The sequence below is a fragment of the Taurulus bubalis genome, assembly GCF_910589615.1.
Source record: "Taurulus bubalis genome assembly, chromosome: 1".
In the NCBI taxonomy this organism is placed as follows: domain Eukaryota; kingdom Metazoa; phylum Chordata; class Actinopteri; order Perciformes; family Cottidae; genus Taurulus; species Taurulus bubalis.
In genome coordinates, this window is record NC_136589.1 from 26,902,399 (window position 1) to 26,926,022 (window position 23,624).

General features: G+C 42.3%; 1 protein-coding gene across 1 annotated transcript in view; it reads right to left on the reverse strand.

Annotated features, from left to right (window-relative positions):
• The window catches only part of ankrd12 (ankyrin repeat domain 12), a 41,686-nt gene that overhangs the window by 4,169 nt on the left and 13,893 nt on the right, over window positions 1-23,624 (reverse strand). The window contains exons 2-12 of the mRNA XM_079222844.1: window positions 15,127-15,240; window positions 10,614-10,764; window positions 9,420-9,491; window positions 8,931-9,071; window positions 7,523-7,726; window positions 7,166-7,308; window positions 6,520-6,667; window positions 1,887-6,340; window positions 1,006-1,104; window positions 707-850; window positions 507-602 (exon numbers count right to left, since the gene is read on the reverse strand). Of these exons, the coding sequence (XP_079078970.1) occupies window positions 507-602; window positions 707-850; window positions 1,006-1,104; window positions 1,887-6,340; window positions 6,520-6,667; window positions 7,166-7,308; window positions 7,523-7,726; window positions 8,931-9,071; window positions 9,420-9,491; window positions 10,614-10,764; window positions 15,127-15,186 (5,712 nt within the window). The 5' untranslated portion in view covers window positions 15,187-15,240. The remainder of the gene's footprint in view (window positions 1-506; window positions 603-706; window positions 851-1,005; window positions 1,105-1,886; window positions 6,341-6,519; window positions 6,668-7,165; window positions 7,309-7,522; window positions 7,727-8,930; window positions 9,072-9,419; window positions 9,492-10,613; window positions 10,765-15,126; window positions 15,241-23,624) is intronic.

Consider the following 23,624-nt stretch of genomic DNA (forward strand, 5'->3'; position numbering starts at 1 on the left):
ACTTTATGGGTCTGAGAGGCTTTTTTGTAGAGCAGGTGGAGATTGTGTGTGAATTTTTTCAAGTCAAAAAAAAATTCTGGGCGAGGGGCGTCGCCGGTCCAACATAGGGGGCGCTAGAGAGCCATTTTTTGGAACTTTTTTCCACGGCTTTGATACATCCCTATTTTCACCGGGCCTGACAAGTGTTCCAAATTTGGTGAGTTTTTGAATATGACAAGTGCCCCAAAAAGGCGCCCAATGTACAGAAATAAGAATCATAGGGAATAATAATAATAACCCTTTGTATTTCAATAGGGTCCTACTCGGACTGACTACGTCAGTCGCTCGGACCCTAATTAAAACTTTGCCAGGGGCAAAAATAAGAGAAACCTCTAGAAATATTTTTGGTATTAATTGATGAACATCAAAGATCACTCCTTACTCTGTGGTGAGTTTTAGGAAGACTCTTCACTACAAATTGTGAAATGAAGGTGGGCAGTGAAAACAGAAAATCACAGCGAACTCACCTTGAGTTTGTCAAACTTGTCATCGACATCTTGTAACCAGGACATAAACTGCCTGGCGTTGAATCGGTCTCTGACGGATGTTTTGCCATCGTCACTCTGAACCACACACACACACTTATCAAACACACAGTATTTCTGCACATCATCATCAAGAACGGACTGAAAAGAAAACACGGGACGGACGAACAGATACCACCAACCTGGACGTCTTGAGGCATGTTGTACACTTCAGCATCCAATAAAACTGTACAGGCACTGAAAGGCAGAGTCTGATTGGCTAGCGTTCTTGCTGCCCGGTAATGGACGCGCAAGACTTCCTGTTCATTTGAAACAATCAGTTTTTCCTGAAGGGAAAGGAGAAAAATAAGTCCAATTAATACAGTAAATCCAATACTATATGAGGTACATTTAAAAAAAAAAAAAAAAAAAAGTATAGCAAGTAACTCAAAGCTCCACTTGCGCAACAAAAACAAAAAGCTGGGCGAGTTAGACTACGTACCCTTTCAATGCTGTGTTGGAGTCGTAGTTTCATACGGAACACCTCTTGTTGTTTGAACATCTCCTTCAGCGGTTCAGGTAATGACGGCGGTGGCGTTATCTGTTCAAACACAATGGAGGGCGATTGTTTAAATGCTTTAATGCTGTCTGAGGAGTCACAATGCAGAGATCAGTCAGAATATATTTATCATTCCAGTTTTGTTTCCTTTGGACAGATTGTCCTCTTGACACCATATGAAAGGCGACAAATATTTGAAAAGCTTTCGTCACATCCAAGTAGATTAAGGTTTTTTCACACATGAAGAGGTAAACAAATATAGAATCAGAAGAGCCATGTGCGTTTATTTATCTTTTCTGGTGTCACAAAGGGCTCCCAAAGAAATGAGATTATGAATAGGTAGGAACAAACTAAATAGACGCATCTTGGCAACATTACAAAAGGGGAAAGTTACTGACAACACTTTCGACTGCGGCTACAATACACAGAATAGGACGGGAAAATAACACTGGCATTCGGATGCATCAAAGAAACTCCCTGCACTCATGATGTGCTAACAGTTACCAAATTATTTTGACGGTTCCCGGTGAGTCGATGGATTTAATAGTCCATGGTGAATAATTTATGGTAAAATCTCATATCTGCCATCACAAAATCATCCGTCTACTTTGCTTTCACACCACAAATGAAGCGGATAAGATCACGTTAGAAAAGGTGGTTCTCAGTTATGATTCTGTCTTTAGCCCTTTAAAACATTTTTTTAATCTGATTAATAATTCATTAATCAAAGTTACAATCAACGGAATAATTTATTGTAAAAATAGCTGTTAGTTGTGGCCCAAAACCCTGTTTGACCAAGATCCAAAAAGAAATGAAGAACTTACTGTTGGTATGCAGAGCTTGCTGAGTGGGTTTCCATCTAAGAGGTAGGATCCGTTGAAGGTCACATATTCATCATAATACTGTGGGGGCTGTGGGGTGACGCTGCACAAGACTTTGCGCTTCTCCTCGATCTTCCTCCGGATGTGCAGGAACTCGTAGTAAGGGTTGGCCCTCTCGGTCTGGTAGGGCTGAATCTCCTCCAGCTTTACAGAGTCTACAATCGCAGCCAGAGACTGCTGACCTCTCTCCTTCTCCTGCGGAATCGCAGAGTAAGGCTGGGAGCTCGACGCTTTAGGCATCTTCCTCTTGCGTGGATGAAGAACATGGATGTCCCCTTCCTCGTCTGTAGAGCGAATCTTGACCCTCGCCCCCGAAGAGTCAGAATCCCGGTCTCCGGATTGTGGAGAGCAGCTCCCTGAGGCACTGCAGGTGCTGCTGCTACTGCTACTGTTGCTGCTGTTACTGCTACTGCTGCTGCTGTTACTGTCAGTCTGAATAGCCGATTGGACGGTGCTTTGACTTTGCTCTTCTCCAGCGAAAGATGTCTCTGGTTGCTCATCGGCAGGCGTCATCTCCATCGGCTCAGAGCTGGCATCTGCTGTAGATTCAGAAGTGCCCTCTGTAGCCACGCTGTCCTCAACTGATGGACACTCTGTTATGACAGAAACAGCCGCACTACTGTTGATCTCCGAGCTCTGTGGGACGTCGGCCATCTCGTCAACCTTGTGTTCAGGGCTCGCACTGTCGGACGATGCCGGAGGTGTACTGTCCATGTTCTCCATCTCAGCGTCGAGATATGGAGCTGCAGCCTCACTGGGAAGTCTTGAGTTCTTGCAGTCTTGGTCATTTCCATCCATATCCTCTTGAAAACATTTGGCCTCAGCAAGGCCTGGCGAGGTCTCCCCTGCTGTGGAGCTGGGAATGTGCGAGCTGGTGGAGGGTACAGGACTTCCTCTACCCTCCGTTCTAAAGCTCTCCGTTTCCATACTCTCTTCGTCGGCTCCATCTGCGCTCTCAAGAGGTTCATCTATAAGGTCAGAAACATGTGTGGTACCGGACTCTGTTTGCTGCATGCTCTCCACACCAGAAACAGTGAGCGGTTCCCTCTGCTGGAGTGTTGGTGTGTTTGTGAGCTCTGACGGCTCTGCAGATAGCCAAGCTGTGGGTGTCGGTGGTTGATCTGAATCCTTGTTACTACACTCTGCCTGCGAGTTCTCTGTTGGACACTGGATTTCCTTCTCAACAGGAGGATCAGAGGGGGGAAGAGTTGTCTGCTCTGTTGACTCAGTTTGAGAGCTACTGCACTCTGGAAGTGTCAGGATTTTACTCGGCGGATCTTTGTTTAACATTTGTGGTGTTAAAACTACAGGATGGCTCTCTTCCCTCTCTATGGCTGAATCAGAAACTGAATTCACACATTGTTGTTGACTGTTGACGCTCTCTTCGGTTTCTGCTGACGTCTCTCTTGTTCCTAGCTCTTCGGTAGGCTGGCTGGGTTTTTGCTGATTTTCAACAGCTTTACCTTCAGTTGATGAGTTGGCATCCTCGTCCAGAATAGCCCTGAGGTACGGAGATTCATGTCTGCTGGGCAGCAGCGTCCGATTACTTTGCAGCACATCTGGAAGACTGTTGCAATCTTTATCGTGAGCCGACGGCGATCTGGTGGCTTGAATGACAAGGGAAGACTGGAGAAATGCAGGTTGAGAGTCCGATGCTTCCAGGTTCATGTCGGAGTCATATTCAATGTGTCTGGGTGTTAATGTCGTCGCCTGACACGAATCCTCCGAGCTAGCGACAGAAACCAGGGACACTGACCTGGACATGAAGCCCCCACGTTCACTCTCTGGTCTGGGTGATTTGGTCAGACAGTTTTCCACGGCTGACATGACCTTTGCGCTGATAGAAGGCAGACTCTTTCCATCAAGCGACATTGTTCTGGGGCTGGTGCCGTCTTTCAGGATTTTATCTCTGTTGTGGACATCAGAGGCTTCAGAGCTTTTTGAGCGCATGAGCTCCTTACTCAGGCACGGTTCAGTCTTTGTTCTGTCTTTAGGCTTGGACTTCCCTGGATCTACCATAGGCCGCTGTTTAAGCCTTTCCCGCTCTTTTTGCTTGATTTTCTCCAGGTGTTTACGATGCCACTGCTCAATCTCCTGGTCCTTCAGGCTGAGCATCCGCTCAAAGCTGGTCTGCATCAAGTCATCGTTCACAAGCCTTTTCTCTTTGGGCTTGGTGTCTCGTGTTGCCGGAGAGGCTTTTGATTTGGCCTTGTCTGCATCCGTCTCGTTGGCTTTGGACTTGCTGATTTTGGCCGGCTGGGGGCGGTCTTTGTGGCGCTCCTTGTCCTTGTGTTTTTCTGAGTCTCTGTCCCGGTCTCTACGGTCGCGATCCTTCTCCGGTGTTCTCCCAACTTCCTCCTTTGATTTTGTAGATAAGGACTTGCCACTCTCTGACAAATAGCTCTTCTTCTCTTCTAAAAGTAATTTCAGGTTGGAGCTTGAGGAAAGAGTCCCATCTTTTATTTTGTCTCTCCTTTTCCGGTCACAGTCCTTTTCTTTTGAACGATCAGATTTACCATGATCTGTGGTCTTCTCAAGAGGTTTTCCTTTCTTATCAGAGTTGGTGCGTTCCTTTTCTCTGTGATCCCCAACACTATGTTCTCTGTCCTGCCTGTCCCTATCAGATCGCTTGTCAAACTTATCTTTATTTTTCCTGCTGTCCTCATGCTTTTTGGTTGTGGATAAAGATTTCAGTTTCTCATTCTCTTTGTAGTTTTTATCTCCAGGCGAGTGGGAAGAAACGGTTCCTGTTCTTTCTTTTTCCTTCCAACGATCCACTGAATTCTGTACTTCAGCTTTGTCAGCATGTTCCGCTCTAACCTTTTTTTCCTTGTCAGAATGTCTTTTCTCCATTTTCTCTGAATCCTTCTCTTTTCCTGGGAGCCTCTTGTCCATTTTATCCCGTGAGCCTTTTTCAGAGAGCTCCAGCTGTTCTTGATCAGCTGTGATCCCACTTATGGGTTTCTCTTCCGTCTCTTCTTTCATGCTGTTGCTCTGCAGCGATTCGTCAGGAATCCGCCCTGAGCCGTGGCAGTCCACCCTCTCGTCACTCAGCTTTGAATCCTTTACCTTCTCCTCTTTGCCAGCCGCCTCCTTCCGCTCTTTTTTCACCGCCTTGTCCTTTTCTCGCTCCTCTCTCGGCCTCTTTTCCTTGCTGCTCGGGTGCTTCTCTTTCGCGTTTCTCTCATCTTTGACAGGAGGTGAATCAGAGGTCTTCTGAAGTGAACTATTGTCTTCACCCTCCTTTTTCACTTGCAGATGTTCATCTGTCTCATCACTTTTGAAAAAATTCTCTTTCCAGAACTCTCTGTCAAACTCCAAATTCCTGTGGCCGTCTTTCCGGGCCTCCTTCTGCCTGTGGCGGCTGCGCTCTGCCTCATATTCCCTCCTGTGTTTGTCTTTCTCCTTATGTTTAAGTTTATGCTTCTTTACTACTTTGCCGTCTAAGTCGGTCTTCCGTAATGCACCTTCAGAGCCGTCAACGCTGTTTCCTATACAACCGTCTTTGTAAGGACTCAAATGACCGTCGTCCCCACTGGAGTCTTTCTGTTGATGCTTGCTCTTTTCCTTGTGCTTACACCCCTTGGTGCTGGAGCCCTCGGTGCAGTAGTCTGCCTCTGCGTAGTGGTTGTATTTGACACCGTCCACCGGACATGAGCTGTCACTGATTGAGATGCACATCTTAGTATTTTCCTGTTTAAGTGGTGTTTGTTTATCCGTCAGGCTGTGGTTCAGTTTTGGAGATTTTATGGACGACAAATGGAATAGGTGGACGGATGAGTCATCTTTAGGACTGAAAGACATCTTGAACGAGTCTTCCTCCCTTCCCTTTTCTGTGCTCTCGGACACGGTTGCAAGAGAGAGGACCAAGGTTTTGCTGTTCTCTTTCCCATCCTCTTGGTTTTCCTTGTTCTTATTCTGGCTTTTGCTCTTCCTCTTGACTTTACCTTTGTCTTTTTGCTCAGCATTCTCCTTTTTAGACCTTGTGTCAGCCTTGAGGCTCTCTGAGCTCTGAGAGCAGGTGGGGGAACTCCTTTTCTCTGAAAGGCTCTCCATTTCGTCACTGGAGGTATCCGAGCTGCAGTGGACACGAGAAGTCTTCGGCTTTTTGGACTTTGAGGTGGAGTCCCCTTTTCCACCCTGCTTTTCTGCCACATGATTCCTATCTTTTTCCTCCTTCTCATGCTGCCGTAGTTCCCTCCGGAGAATATGTCCATCATTCAAGGCTTTACTGAGATCCTCCTCCTCCTCCTCGTCCTTGAACTCGTACTCGTCCAGCCCTGGAACGGATGATGATGCTTTCGTGGCCTGTTTGCCGTCAGAGTCCTTTTCAGTCTCAGAGTCTTCCAAGTTGTCATCTATACTGGATGGATTGACAGACAGCAGGTCTTCAGACTCTGCAGTGAAGAGAATATAAACTTTTAAATATTTAAAAAATGAAAGCCAAAAAAGGACTTTAAGTAATTTAAGATTACATGGTACATCAAACACAGTAACTTATTTATCTCAGACAAGCTCAATATAAGTGACTTTAAAAACAGAAGGTCAGCTAATCTCTGGAGCATTCTTTGCCTACCTGAAGAGCTGTCATCTTGTTCTGACAGTGGCACCTCTCCCTTTAATAGCTGCTCCAGTTCCTGAGAGTCTGCCACATCCACGGGCCGCTCCCCGCGTTTGTTGGCCTGGAAGGCGTTACCACCGTGGCGCAGCAGCAGTTTCACAATCTGTATAAAACACAACAATAATTTAGATTGAAAAAGTTTGTAGACAAAACAGATGGTTAGAAGTAAAACTAACAATAAATAAATGGTAAAGACTTAAACATTTTAAAAATGTCCTTTATAGCATTTCAATCAGATTTTTAAATAGTGTGATCCTCATTACTGTTTCGAAACACTATTTAAGATCATTGATTGGCAAAGTTTTGTAAAGTTATTCCTTTTATAAGTAAATTAGGAGACCATCAACTATGGCAGGAAAACACATGGATGCATTATTTTGAATTGGACAACAGCGGAAGATATTTATTATTTTCAAGCTTTTGACTATTTGACTTAACCGTCTCCATAACGGTTCAAATATATCTACATTGTGGACACATTAACATTGGGAAATATGTTTTTTATGTCCTGTCTAACAATTTCAGACACGTCGGACCTAAGAAGAGTAAAAATGTAGTTCTACATTACTGAGGCAGGACAAACTTCATAAGAAGCTCTTACATCTGTATGCCCGCTGCTGGAGGCATCATGAAGTGGCGTGTCGTCATCCAGACCCTGTGTGTTCACTTCTGCACCTGCTGCTATTAAGACTTTGGCTACGTCGTAGTAACCAAGATTACAGGCTTCATGAAGAGGAGTCCAACCTGGTGAGGACAAAGAAAACAGCAACAATTAATCAAAATAGAGTAAAAATTAAACTACACAAAAGATGTGCACAGAATGTAGTAATTTATTTTTATTATCCCATCATAAGATGTCACCTTTGAATAAGCAGCTGTTATTCAACTTAATGCCATTAATAGCTACCATACAGCCACAGTGACCGCTGTTACAGGATCACCTCGCGGGGCATCGTACCTGCAAAGTCTTTGACGTTGACGTCAGCTCCCAGGCTAATGAGCTCTTTAACTAGCTTGGCGTCTCCCCTGATGGCTGCCATGTGAAGGGGCGTCTCCCCTCTCTCGTTCCTCTTGTTGACCTTGTCCTTCTGTCGAGATGAGGCGCTGCTGGGGACTTTCTTCTGCACAGGGGTCGTTTGTGAGGGGTGGCTGGGAGTAGAGTCTACACACACACACACACACACACACACACACACACACACACACACACACACGATTGAGCAACAACAAGGAAACTCAACATGAAAGATTGATTATACGCATCTGTAACTTGGTAGGTATTCATTAAAAAGGAAAATATGCTATCTATCTATCGCCAAATCTGACGCTACAGCCAGCAGCTTTGTTTAGCATAAACAAAACTGCCAGTGATTTTTACTAGAACTATTCCCCCCCATCTTCATTTTTATCTCAACTTGCACGATAAACACATCGTAATGGATCGCACTGTATTCTTTGAGTTTGCTGAAAGAGTATCAGTGGAAAACTGCACTTTAAAATTAAACTCTTTTTTATTTTTATTTTTATAATTTGTGCGTTTTGTGTTCAGTTGTTCAAATGATTAAATAAAAGCATGTTAGAAATCATTTTATTTTACCAAGCAATTTGCTGCCTTTTAGCAGTATACTGAAGCCGCAGGAAGACAGAACTCACTGCAAGATATTTGTATCATTAGAAAAAAAAAAATTATCATTATTGCGATATCCAACATTACCACAGTCTCATTGTGCCGCCCTTACTTTAACACTTGGGTTTTTGTACCAATTAAACAAAGAAGATTTACAAACTTTGTAATTAGAGAGCTTTAGAGGTGCTGGTAGGTAAATTGTGTTACATTCTGAAAAGGCCGGCCTAGGCCAGCTGTTTCCCCCTGATTTCGGTCTTTATGCTAAGCTAAGCGGTTGCTGGCTCCAGATGCATATTGAACACACAAACATGAATGTAGCGTTAATTGTTTCATCCAAGTCATATCATTAGTATATTTCCTAAAATATAAAACTGTGCCTTTAATGGGCAAAGCATTTGATTGAGTAACCACCATGATACAAATTATGTGCTTACTTGTGTCCTTGTGTGTAGTTTCTGTAGGTCAATACTTGTTGTACTCATCTTATAACTACTCAGAACCTATTCATTACAGAAAAATGATCTCAACTTCTCTGGTTATATATTTCAAGGCAACAGCACAATATCTCTGACAAACTATACACATCAGCTTTCTTTCCAGTTGAGCTATCAAACATGACACATTGCCAAATATTTGAAAGTATAGTTGTCAAAATGCTCAGAGGCATGACTCATCCAACAGTAAATATACTCAGCCATGTTAAAGATGGTGGTTAAGGTGAGAGGGCAGGCACACTAACCTGGACTGTTGGCAGTCATCTGCATTAGGAGAGCCATCTGTTTGCGCTCCGACAGAGGATACCCAAACAAAAGGTTGGGAGCCTGGGACTTCTTGCCCCCAGACTCCTTTTTCACCTTCTTCTTGTCTGGTCTATCTTTATCTGAAACACAACCAAGAAAGATTTTAGTGAACCATCCAGCAGCAATTGTGTTGTCACAGAGACACCGTTTTCCTCTTTGCCTTGTATCTGTTGAGAATGCAGAGAAACAGATGACAAGCATGAGGTTTGAAAACTAAGACAGCATTCTCTGAAGCCAGCCAAGTGCCCCCCACCCTGCCCGTCTCCGTCGGTCGTTACCAAACACAGACATGCATGAGCTGTAACGGGGGCAAATGCAGGGCGAAAACACACACACGTGCATGTGTGTTTACAGCAGCATAGTGGCCCAAAGTGGGTGACGTGACTTGTAGAGGACACGAGGGCTGAGGATCGGTCTGCAGCGTTTACCTGCGTATATCCTGCAGGGAGGCACTAATCTCTCTCCCCAGGTCTCACTCGACTGGCCTGGGTCTGAGTCATCTACAGTGCAAAGCAGAGAGGATGGTGAGGGGAGAGAGAAGAGAGGGGAGAGCAAGGGGGAGGTGGGAGGGTGGGAAAGCACTGCATTAACGCTCGCTCGCTCACTCACTCTCTCTCTCTCTCTCTCTCTCTCTCTCTCTCTCTCTCTCCTCCTCTCATGTTCTCAAATACAGACAGGCACAAGGACTCCACGCACAGATTATGAGTCATGGCAACACAGGAGCGTAGATCCGACCTGGTCAGTGGATTCAATACTTCCATTTTTCCGACAGCTGCTCAACACCGGACCGGAGAGGAAAATTCTGCTGGAAGGCAAAGTCACCTTCCATGCTAGTTTTGCTTTATAACCTGTGCAACATAAATTAAACCTCGGTGAATTAAAAATCGAGGGTTCTCGTCTGGTAGGATGACGCAGGACCACACAATGCAATGCTCTACAGAGGAGATGAAGGCATATTCAGAGGACCTTAAACTGTCTGTAAAACACATTACTGTACTTCATTTGTAATTATGGCTAACCTACTTTTAGTTATCCGATCTAAACATACAGTTAAACTTCTAAATGACAGAAGCAGAGTAGTTTATTTACACAAGTAGTGAATTTTTCCAGTGGTGGGTTAATTTAAATGCGTTGCCCAGTGTGGACGTGGGATTTAGTCGACAGAAACCACCCAGTACACACACACACACACACACAATTTGTTGATAATATCACCGGCTTTATCGTTTACCTTAAAAAACAGACAAGACCGCACATCAGTAACTATGGAGATAATCTAGTTTTATGTTGATGAAGGGTTTATTTATGTTGACATAAGAAAGTTAACAGCAATAACCAAAACATAACTACATTTATAACCATTATTCTCCGTATACATCCCCTGAGCTTTTTCTTCAAGTCTTATAATACAACTTGGAATATATCTCATTCAAAGCAACTGGCCACAACTTCGTCAATGCCGTCTTTAGATTTTGAACCAGATGCAAAACAAGTTGAAACCCGTTGACCTAAAGACTGTCTCTAAAGAAAATGTTCAACAACATGCCATCGGGGGGCAGTGTGAGGACATGGCAGCCAACCAGCAGCATGGCTGTTGAAAGAGGAGCAGCAACAGCTCTTACCGGTGTCCGAGTCTCGCTCCTCAGTCCGGAGTGGACTGTTAGTAAAGGAGAGCTTGCGCTTCATGGAAGACTTGGTTTTTCCTTCTTTCCCCAGCAATTCACTCCGGTCCAGCTTCGGAGTTTTGGTGAAAGGGGACAACTTGTCTTTGCTCTGTGAGAGGTGAGGAGGAAAACAAATGTACAAAGTCAGGCATTTCAAATACAGCAAAGGTGTGGACACATTTGGGACTCGAATCTGTGTGTGAGTTGTGACAGTAAAACTAAGGAAGTCCCATTTAAAAAGCTTTGTTCACTAGCTTGACAAGAATAGGTTTTGGTCTTTCAGGCAGCAGGTTTACCGGCATGACTCAGTAAAAATCTTATTCCCAAGGCGGGTCTCTGCCAAGTGAAGAGTAACATATCAGGAGCGACAAGGTTATTTTTTGTTGTTTACCCACAGAACAAAAATACAAAAGAGAAAGAAGTCTATTCTAATGGTACTGAGCTTATTGAAGTGTGAGATATTCCACAGCAATATTATTAAATGAATGGCATCTTCCTTATGTCTGAGGGGGGGGGGGGGGGGGGGGGGGGGAGAGAGACTATAAGAGAAGCTGCCCTTTACACTCACATTTTAGTATTTTAATAAACAAGTCACACATACATTAGATCACATATGTCAAACTCAAGGCGCGCGGGCCGAATCCGGCCCGCCGCGTCGGCTTCACGGACCAGTTTTCAGTGAATCGCGGACCTTTGCATGGGCTTTTATTTTGAAGGGGATTTTGTATGTGTTTTTATATTGAAGGAGCACCATCTATTCACACTCCTCAATGCTGCGTTCACAACACGCTTTACTTGCATGAGTTTACACGTTGGACTATTTGTGATAGTTAAGCTTCATTACTGACTTTTTTATTCCATGTTTATGCATGAAAACACTGAGTCTGTTAAAAAAGGCTGAAGTTAGAAAAATATTATGTGTGTTGTGTTACCTTATGTCCTTAAGATGCACTTTTTGGTTTTTAATTGAGTGTAAAAGGGAATATTTCAAACATTTTTTTGTGTTGGCATACTGATATTGTGTACTTTCTCAGGTTTAAACTGCACCATATCATTAAATCAATTTGAGAAGTTGAAAATGTTCCTCGCATTGAATCTCAGCTTGACATTAAGTGGTCAAGGTGGGTCCTGCAGTCAGACCAGTTCAGAACCACTGCCCCAGACCAGTTCAGAACCACTGCCCCGGACCACATGCATGTCTTTATTTGTTCACAATTATTTGTTGGACCAGTAATGTCCTTCTCAACTGTGACAAAAAAGCTTTGAAGAAAGTTAATATAATAACGTGCGTTTGATCTTTGTCATTTTCTTCTGTTTTAAGTTTGATCTTTAGCAATGTGGGTTTCTTAACCCTAAATTAAATGGACTTCTGTCATAGTAACAGAGAAATTTGCTTCCATATATATTTATATAAATGCATGCACAATATTTTTACACTTGAATAAACAATAATCTAATACAAAGACAGTTAACATTATGTTCGGGAGGAGTTAAATGTATATCGTGTTACAGTTACAACCGGCCCTTTGAGGACGACCATGATGCTGATGTGGCCCGTGGTGAAAATGAGTTTGTCACCCCTGCATTAGATGCTATAATACAGAAACGAAAGCAAAAATGAAAGCTAGTGACATCTTGAGGATGACTTGCAAATCTAACAAGTTAAATCATTTAGTTGAGTCTATAGGTCTAGTTTAATGAAATAGAGGACTCAATGAACTACATACAATGCTAAACACAAGTACTGCCACACTGAGGTTAATATATTTATTTTGATGATCACAGTCTGGGCTATAATAAGCCTAAAAACACAATAGCTCCCATTTCACAAGAAAGAAAACTTAAAATCTGATCCCTCCCACATGCAGCTGCCATTTGCTTTTATGGATACAACTCTGGTTTTCACAGCATCAATTAAAATTGTTTTGCATGTGCATGGAGAGGCTATCTGGATTCTTCCAAAAAAAATACTAAAAGTATAGTAGGGTTGGAAGAAAAGTCGGAAAATACCCCAGTTGCTGATATTCCACCAGTGATCGCACTAAACATTACACCAGTAATATATGTATTATCAAAATGTCTTACAATTCTAGCTACTGCATTCTTGCACTCTGATTTGCAGTCAATGCTTTTCCAGTTCCAGCACTTTAGTGAGCTGCACTTTGGTGCAGTAAAATACATTTCTGGCAGGAGGAAAAATGTCTGCAGTTTGGTGCTTCTTTGATCTCAGTGAAGCAATGTGCCAGCTGTGCAAAGCTGAAGTGTCAGGCAGTGTTGAAAGTAGAGGAGGGTTAAGATGAGACACTTTAAACACTTCTGCCTAAAATGAAAGCAGACTTAAATTGTCTGTCATTTATAAAGAAAGAGATAAATAAGCAGTTTTTGGTACAACAAGTTGTGAGATAGAATATTGTTTAAATTACTGTTGAATAGGGCTGCAACAATGAATCGATAAAATCGATTATCAAAAGTGTTGGCAACGAATTTTATTATCGATTCGTTGTGTCGTGCGATTATTACGGCAGTCAATAAATCGCGGAGAAGAAAAAAAAGAGCGGAGAAACTGGTCTGGCGGAAACATGCCGTAACCCCCCAGTCTGGTTCAGTTCACGCACGAGGTCACTCGTTAACGTTAAACCGGCACACCGGCGGATCTGGCTGCAGGTTTTTTATTTTTTTTACTCAAAGTATAATGAATCAAATCACGTAGTTGGGCTTAGCCAACAACGTGATGTCGTGGTCATAAGAGGCCCACAAATTGATCAGATCATGTGAATGAAAGTTAAAGGAAGAGGACGCTCTATATGCAGCGCAGCTTGATGCAGGGCTGAGATGAAGTGGTCAAAACAGATGTGAGAGGAGCAGTACAGCTTCCCACTGTCCCAGTGTTTCATACATATTGATAAAGCAGGGTATGCTAAAAGCAGCCTCTGCTCCAAGGAGATCAATTACAGTAAAAAGGGGATCACATTTGGCAGATGTAAAGCATACATGTGTATGTTTTTAGTGTTAGTCAATTTTTTTATTTATTTTTTTATTAACAGCTCAGGGACGTTCAAGGAGCAACCCGTTTGTGCTTTCTGAACATGTTTTGCACCGTCAGTTCTGTTTTTGAATAAAGAGTTGGAAATTAATGCTTTAGATTTTTTGTTTTTATATCCGATTCATCGAAAAAATAATCAACCGATTATTAAAAATAATCGTTAGTTGCAGCCCTACTGTTGAATCACATTTGGCCGCTGCACTGCATACCTGCGTGACTATTTCAGCAATCAGCGGTTGTTGGACTGACTGAGATATGTTTACATTTTCCAACCAGACTCCGAGAGAATAATGTAGCTCTGAGGTTAGACGAGTTATAGCAAGTGGGTAGTGTGTCTGTGTGTGTGTGTGTGAGAACTTCCAGACCAGGTGCAAAAAAGACATAAGATGCACTCATTGAGGGAGACCTTGATTAAATATAGGCCTCTTGGTTCATACATTTTTTTTTTTTTAAAAAGAGTAGTAAGTAGGGATTGGTATCATTTGGGTTTTCTCCGATACCGGTGCTAAAACGATACCGGTGCTAAAACGATACCGGTGCCTAAACCGATACTTTTTTATTGCCAAGGCAATTTTTTCTTCTTAAAATTGAACAATAATATTAACCGTTTAAAGTATACTATAGATATAAATAAATAAGTACATACAAAACACATTTCAAACCTTTTAACTTCAAACTATAAAAATATATATTTAAAAAAAGAACAGACACAAGCATCAGGTGGCCTGATTGGGACTGGTGCAACAGAACTCAGACACTGTTGGATTCTAAAACTGCTGCTTTACTGGACTACACGTCATCATTCATATCAACTGGAAGAGATTTGTTCCATCAAGCCAAGGACGGACGTTCAAAAGCTTGTGCTCGTGTCTCCAGCGATCTCTGTGTGCGCGCACTGTGTGTGTGAGCGCTGGAAGCCCCGCCCCCTCGAGCCCCGCTCTGCATGCAGGCAGACAGAGAGCATCTTGCATCTTGTAGCCCTCAATGCTAATAGTGTCCAAGCCAACCTCCTAATATTGCAGCCAGTCTCTATTGTAAATACTGATAAATTAAAAGTACTCAAATACAAGCCAGGGGTTAAGATGACTTCAGATTCAGAACAGCTTCTACATTAATCAGGTTGTCAACTACTGTTTTCAAGGTCAAGAATGAACTCTGAACCTCTATTTTCTATGCCAACATGGATAAGAAGTCCCTAAAGTACTCCAGGTTTGCAGGTGTCAGTCAAGAACAAATTATTCATTCTTGACTTTGTATTTAATGTTGTGCTACATATCTATGCGGTTTGTAAATAAGGCAACATTTCATTGATCTCTATAGTACACAACTATTTGTTTAAAATGGAAGTATGGCAAAGTGCAAACACAAATATTTGGCTCACTCCTTGCACAAATGTTGTTTAGTGCTTTTGTGTCTGTGCTGACATACCTTCTTCCCCGCCTGCTTATCCACCATGGCTCCATCTCTGTCGCTCCCAGGTTTGGCCATGGTGCGGCACCTGACTAGCTGTGACAGCTACGGCACAGTAGGATCATCATGCACCTGGAGACAGAAAACAGCAGCAATGAGAAGGAGGTTTTTTTATTTGTTTATTACATTACAGTCTGGGTGGCCTTGAGTTTCTTTAGACTTGTAAACAGGCAGTGAGACTAGCAAGAATAGGAGGCATGTTTAAATACAATTACAATTACAATACATTTTACGTCAGAGACTGTTCAAAAGATAAGCTTTCAGCAAACATCCACATCACAGAGGAAACAATAGCCCCAGTAAAGAAAAAGCACTTCAACCCAGAGAGGAGTAGCAGCACAAGAAACAACACTGCTACAAAGTGTAACTCAGTTGTGTTTCATGACCTACGTTAAGTGGAACAGTAATCAGGGATTTCTATTTTAATTTCCATTCCACTTCTTAAGACCTAAGAAGTGGACCCTGAAAAAAAACCTGGCAGGAAACAACTACACAAGGCAGCATGAATCACAGCTGTAGGGACTCTTAAGCGTCTAAGAGGAAAACGTTTCCCCTCCATGTCGTCACTATGGTCTACTCATCAGTGTAACCAAGCTTCTCTCTGATGTGGTTTGTGTCAGTGTAGTAGCACATGCAGCAGAGTCAATGGAGGCACTATGGGTGCCTGCAGTAAATGGAGAAAGTATAACACTCGGTTGAACATGAGCATGAAGCCGACAATGGGACATGTCAGTTATCGTGTCACATGAAGAGCGCCGTGCCGAGTCCCAAGATCCCCGTTCTCATGCACTGTCAATGAACTTTCCGTGCTTCTTTCTTCTTTTTTTATAAACACACTCACTTACATCATCCCATCTGACTTTACAGAAATGGCCTTTCTGGAGCCCAATGAAAGTATGTAAAACAGTAAACTATACAATGTAAACCACATACAGTGATCAAAGTTACAGTGATCAATTGCTTAGATGGATCAAGCTCTGGACAGAATCATTCCTATACAAATGCTGTTAATTTTTATTTTTTTTTACAGTAATCAAGTAGTCCACTTATGGTGTTCATTTGGGGTCTTTTCCAACATAAGTCTAAAAATACAGTACGTTAGTTTTAATTCAATTTATGTTTAGCTTTTTTCTTTACTCTCTTGATACTTTGCGTCGCAGTAACCTGTCTCCTTTCCGGCTGGCTATCTAAAGCTGGTGCTGCATGCACATTAAAATCATGATGGGGGAAAAAGAAAGTCATTGTCTCTCAATGAAAAATGTATGCACACAGGGAAAGCACCTGTGGTTTTAGCTGCCCTCGTCAAATCAATTGATAATGCCTGGTCACATAATGCTTCTGCCAATCCTCAACCAGCTCTGCGCCACCATGACGCAGGCATCACATGAAGATGACCGCGTTGGCCAAAAACTGGCATAGCCTCATCCCAAGTATTATGATAGAATAGGCAAAAAATTCTTAGCTGCAAGTAGGGCTGTGCAGTATACCGGTTTCAGATTTCCATACGGTATGAATTTTTCATATACCGGCATACCGGTGATTACACGTAACAACTGTTGGTGCGCTAAGGCGGTCAACTACACAGCGGTGTTGTTAGCAACCAGCGCCGTCAACAAGCCGTGCATATCCACAAGAACAGCAGAAGGCAACATTTATTTTTTCACACTTTAATACCGGGAGCGCAGTGGAGCTACTTAGCTGTCAGTGTAACTTCACTCATGGTTCAAAATTACACGGCCAAAGTGCATGCTGGGAAGTTGGGCGGCGAACAGCTGTTTGTGTGGCGTGTCTTCCGATCTGTCGCTTCCTGTTTTTTTTGTTGCGCGAAATTTACCCAGAATGCAATTCGGTGCTGTAATTTTATAACAAGTGTGAACCATGACTGAACCCAGTTACACTGACAGGTAAGTAGCTCCACTGCGCTCCCAGTATTAAACTTTAAAAAGTAAATGTTGCTGCCTGCTGCTGTTGTGGCTATGGATGGCTCGCTAACAGTACTTCTGTCTAGTTGACTGATGCTGTTAATGGAATCAATGTGTTTACTTGTTAAAAAAAATATATATACCGTGATACCGTCAGAATCTTACAAAATACCGTGATATGAATTTTTGGCCATACCGCCCAGCCCTAGCTGCAAGCCAGTGAACAGAAAAGTTGTCAGTTTCATTACTTTATAGTCATGTCATACATATAACAACTTTTTTTAAGAAAAACTCAAACTAAATTTGGTGTTAATAATGATTCCCTTTGAGTGATCAACTTGACCCAGACAGACGTGATCACTATAAGCTGTTTCCAATGCATCAGGACACATGAGAGCACTTGTTCAGGTGTGACGCAGCACCAGCCTCAAAATTAAATGGGACAGCACCGTAACTCAATATGCTTCCCGTTACAACTTTACTACAATCCATAAAAGCACTAGCATGATTGTTTGGGTTTTCTTTTTAAAGCGTTGAAGTTATTCACACAGCGAACAGGATTTCTACTGGGGGCGACCCCATTGCTAAAGTGAAAACATTTGTCCAACAACTCAAGGGATTTCCTCCAATCAGAAGCTAGTTTCCCTGAGTGCTGTTCTGATTAATTGATTAAAGCAATTCATTGATCGTTTGGTCATCTCTTTCTTTCATTGGTTACAGCTTCTCAAATTTTAAATATCAGTCTTTCATGACAGTAAATTGTACATATTTGCATTTTACTCAATTTGATAATTTCAGACACTTTATTTCTTCTTAACATGTTTCTGACATTTTACCGACTAGAAATCTGATTCGACCAGACAGGCCAACCTCCAGTGTCCATCTACTGTTTATATCTATAAAAAGGCAACCATCCTTTCATTTGGATGGCCACAACAGAGGCTTCCAAGCAAAATCCGGTGAGGCTAAGCTATACGCCACACAACTTTATGTGCAGCACATCAAGGTTTTACTGTGCTAGCCAACTGAGATGGAAACAAATTCTTTGAAATTTCAAAAAGAGAAAAATGTAAGTGGATGCACTTCAATTACAACTACGACAGAAGGGCTCAAAAAAGGACAGAAATAATGTTGCACAGTTACTGGACTAGAATATGTTGCTTATGACTTATGATCAAACATGCATGACCTATAAACAGCAGTCAACAGCGCACACTGCAAAAGCCTACAACTGATGTAGCTTAATTCATCACAACCAGGCGGCAACCTCCACTTCTGACGAGTGAAGCCGATGCGGAAATGTCTTAAAATGTACATTCTCTCTACTGACCAGCAGGGGGCATCTCCTCTGGTTGCAAAAATAAGTTAGATTTTATGGAAGTCTAGGAGACCATTACCCTACTTCTAAGGCTGTCAGTAAACATTGTAAACATGTGTTTATGGTCTCAACGGCTAGTTAAGACTTCTTCAATACAGCATGATGTTCAATTAATAAATGATGCTCCCTTTGAGAGTAAAATAGACCATAAAGTGCGCTTTAGGGCGAGATTACTGTGAATGACAGGTTGCTGCTGCTACCAGAGCTGTACACAGCGTTCCTACATGACTCCTCTGCATTCCAAATATGATAACTTCTATGCATTGGTTGCAACAAAAAAAATAATCATGGCAACAGCCGTATTACAAGATGGCCACGCCGAAATTGGCAAACTCAAGGCTTTATAACGGCAGTCCACAAATCAATGGGTGATGTTACGACGACTACGTCCAGTTCTTATATTCCTTTTACGATCACAACAGACCGCAGGCCTCAAATCATGAGGGGTAATCAAGATAAGAATGTTTTGGTATTTCATACACATCACCTTCACATGGGGACATTTATGTGGCTTATTGAGGATTTATTTGAAAGCCACAAGTCTTTTAAGTTGAAGCAGCTGAAACACTACACACAAGACAAAAGGTGTTAACAGAGCAACCTCTTTTACAGTTGACGTTTTTTAAATGTATGTACCGTCAGGTCTCCGTTTAACTTGAACTTGATTGTTGTAATGTATAAAGCTTTGAATTAGGGCTGTGCGGTATACCGGTTTCAGTTTTCCGTAAGGTATGAATTTTTCATATACCGTCATACCGGTCACCGCTGTTCGGCAGGCAACAACATTTAATGTTCACAGCTTGAAGCTGAAGGAGCAGCGGACCGAGCTACTTATGTCTCATGTTAACTCACTTGACTCAGGGTGTGCAAGAAATGACATCACCAAAAGGCATGCTGGGTAAATGACACTGCCCACACAGGAAGACTTTTCTTGTGCAGGAAGAAGTCTTTTCCTGTGCAGCAAAGTGTGTGGGCTTTACCCATCATGCCTTTTGGCGATGTCATTTCTTGCACATCATGGCCGTTTCTCAATAAGCGTTCTTCTCTGTACATGTGTTCTCGTGGACTCGTGAAACGTCATCAGTCGCAGCCCAAGTACTGTTCCAATTCAAAAGTCCACTTCTCGCCAAGCACAGGGGATGCATCAGAGCAGACTTGAGTGACATTCTATGAATACTACCGTTGTTGAGTCAAAATGTAATTTTTAGGAGGTTTTCAGGCGAGAAGTTAATTGTTTAAGCATCAAATCTGTGGTCGGTTTGTCAATCAGCCGACTTAAAAAGACACGCCGACGGTTTGAGGTCCTACTCGCGGGACCGCTGAGCCCCGCAGCACCAGGCCGTCAACGTTCTGCTGCCCGCCGAGAGCAGCCTGATCTCGGCTGGACTTTTTGAAATGATCCGCTGGCTCCGATGTCTCCGTATCGATTAAACATGAGTTATAATTTGGTTTCGAGGATCTATCGAGCAATATTTATTCACAGTCACATTAAATCAGTTTGACGAAGGGAAAGGTTAAGATGGAGATAGATAGATAGATAGATAGATAGATATACACACACACACACACGTATATACATACATACATACATACATACATACATACATACATACATACATACATACACATATATATACACACATATATATACACACATACATACATACATACAAGCTCCCTATGTACCAATCAAAACAGCTGCTGGCCAGTTGCGAGCGAGTGGTGAATAACGATGGCGGTCCTTTTCGGCATCAATAAATTAATGTGTTTATTTGGGGAAAAAATACCGTGATATACCGCGAAACCGCCAGAATCTTACAAAATACCGTGATATGAATTTTTGGCCGCCCAGCCCTACTTTGAATAGAGTTTTTCAAATGTGAAATGATCAGTCAATCAATTCAAGATTTCATACAAAGAAACCTATAAAGAGTTCCCAAGTTCCCCCTATCAGTACTTATCAGCTTTGCGCTCATCATACTGGAGACGTATCCAAAAGCTTGGTGGGTACATGGATAGTACTAGCCATCTTCATACTACTTAACTAAACACACATTTTGTATTTTGTTATTTACTTGAAATGTCTTACAATATAACCAACAGCAAGCAGATGTTCAGCTCCCTGGGGATCTTCCTCTAGCCAGCTGTGTAACATCACAGGCACAAACACGTACACACAACATGCACCACTAAGTGCAAGATGTTATGTACATTACATTAGGTGTGTTGTTGTATTGATACCTTGCTGGAAGTGGAATATACTACAATTCATGTTTAGTCTTATTCAATTTGTCCAGCAACGTGGAGCAAGTTTGTTAGACGGTCCTGTAACTTGATCCAGTTTGAGAAAATTTATGTTATTTAATAGTTTTATATTAGGTTGTATAGTTGGACAAATAATTGTATTTACATTTTCCAATAAAGAAAAGTTCAATACTGTCAATCATTATTTGTATTAAAATTGGAATCTGTAGAAATCGGAAGAGGCGGGTCAGATAAAAAGAAAAAGGAAACAGACAGAAAATAGCAATCTAGTTATTTTGTGTGACTATAATAAATAAACAATTAATAGTCACGCTTTTAATATAAAAAAAAATGTACAAATACTACCACTAATAACATGGTTAAATCTTTAGACAGCAGGGCACATTTAATTCTTGGCCTTTCCAGATGGGATCCAGTTGTACTGGTTTGCAGCAGTTAATTATTATGAATAACAAGACTATACTTTTCAAACGGAATCCAACATTTTATTCTTCAAGTACCTTTCTTTTACTGATCCTAAGTAATAGCACAGTGTTGACAGGTATCGTTTTTCCGACACACAGCTGTGCTGCTCAGCTGAGCCCAGTGAGAGGTCCACCATTAGTCAGCAGTTAGCCAGAATGCAGCAGCATCGTCATTCAGGCAGCTGAATAGGAGAATTGAGCAGCCCACAGTGAACACGTTGGTGTAAAGAGGCTAGTGTCAGGGGGTATTAAAGCGGTATGGACAGCCTGGGACCAGACCAGAAAACAAAACGCTGACAGGACTCCAATCTGACCCAGAGACAAGGCGAGGAGGGTGTGACTATAATTACAGAGGTATTGGGGTCCTCGCCAGTGTGGCATTCTCATTCACTGCCATTTCATGAGCAGCTTAGGGCTGAATAAGCCACTGCAAGCCCTCCCATTAACTTCGGGCTGTTTCAAGTCCAGATCCAACTCTGCCTTGACGACTACTACGGCTCACAGAGACTACGGCTGAGATTAGTTTTAAGGATGTTAATAATAAACCGTTTAGCCGACAATAATTTTTTAACCCCCTTTTTTTAAATCACAAGGTGACAAGCAAGACACAGGAACTTTGCTTGGGTCTTAAGGAGTTGTAGCGTGTAGTGTGCAACTGTACACACAATGCACTGCAACGTTTACAGCTATTACGTTACTGCTAACTTCATACTTCCCACAGCTGGCCGCCAAGCTTGCAATACACTGGCAGAAACCCTGAGTATGTCAGGCAGACACACAGCTGACAACCTTGCAGCTAAACTTGGAGACTGCATGCGTCCATGACTAGGCATGCAACATCACGGTTGCCAACTCTCCCAGACAAATTGGGGACTTCGATGCCCGTTTTTTGCATACATTACAGATGGCGGTAAATTAGGGATTGCCAACATTGTACCTTCTCAATCAACACTCTGAATAGTGTCATCGAGGCATAAATATGGCAGCAAAGCCTTTTTTTGTACCATAAAAAGTATATGGTTCATACACAGAATTGTTTTGTTTATTAAATGTACATCCCTAATTAGTTTGACATTGGATGCCTTACAGTTAAAAACATTGATAGCAATATTTACCTAACCCACTTAATTCCAATGAAGCAGACCATTAAAATGCAAAATCACAACTGCAAGTGATGGCTTGTTGCCTTGGACTCAACATCAGAGATGTGGCAAATAATTCAGCAGCCAAAGAGCAGATACGCTGAAGGGACAAATCAAAATATAACTGTGCAATCAGAGAATGAAAAAAAATATTTAACAGATTTGTCAATTGACCAAAAATGTATTGACAATTACTTTGTTAATTAAATACTCAAAATAGATAATTCATTTATTATTATTTTTTATTTGATTGGACAAAAAAAAAACACCACATTGAGCTTTAGGATGAGTCACTTGTTTAGTTATTGTCACTTAAACCAAATACTAGGCTCTCTTCGCCATGTAGTCACATTACTGTAACAGTTTAGTGGATGATCAAAACATAGTGGCCATCAGAGCTAAAGGGTCAATTTACTTTTCAGATTATGAGACTTAAAAATACGACAGTTTCTAAATTATCTTCTTCAAGACTGGACATGACCACTTTGAATTAAAAAAAACAAATACGAGTCTGAATTTTTTTAGACTCAGTGGGATCCCAAGTTAAGGGTGCTGACTGCACTGCTGGTTCCTCTGAGAAGCAGAGTTCTGTGCATTTATAACCTGGTGTTCCTGCTCTTGAACTCCACTGGTTCCTGACTAACAACAATAACAACCATTTCCCTGTAGTGCTGGAGCATGTTGGCCTGACAGCAGAGAGACTGCTTCAATGCGTGTCCTTCCGTGAGGATAGTGGTTTGGGGGTTTGAGGAGTGGTGAAGAGTGTGGGGTAGATGAAGAGCACGCACACACACACAGTATAGTAACCTGATCCGCAGACTGCATGATGGGGCAGGGAGGGAAGAGGGCTAAGAATAGTATGAAGCCTGACAGAGTGCAGAGTATGCCGTCGCCGCCACCAGCAGTGGTAGTAACATTACTGCACTACAGCTTCCAGAGTACTGCCTGCTGTGAGCTCTCGCACACACCATGTGGACAATACATGCGATTTCCCCGGGTCTCCCATGTGGCTGCACACACACAAAGGAACCGACTAGAAAACAAGCTCTGAATGCGTCGCTGTGTCCAAAAAGTGGATTATAAGAAATAATATTTAAAATCTAAGTTCAAGATTGTCAGATGTTCCTACAATAGGAGGCAGTCAAATCCTGTAACATGCTCAAGGAGAAACCCTACGCTTGCTGCGACAGTAAACAGCCGGTCACGTGGTTGTGGTCCTGTGTGCCATCAGGCTAAATGATGGGGGAGGTCTCTCTCAGCTGCACATCCACTCCCAGCCTTAGTC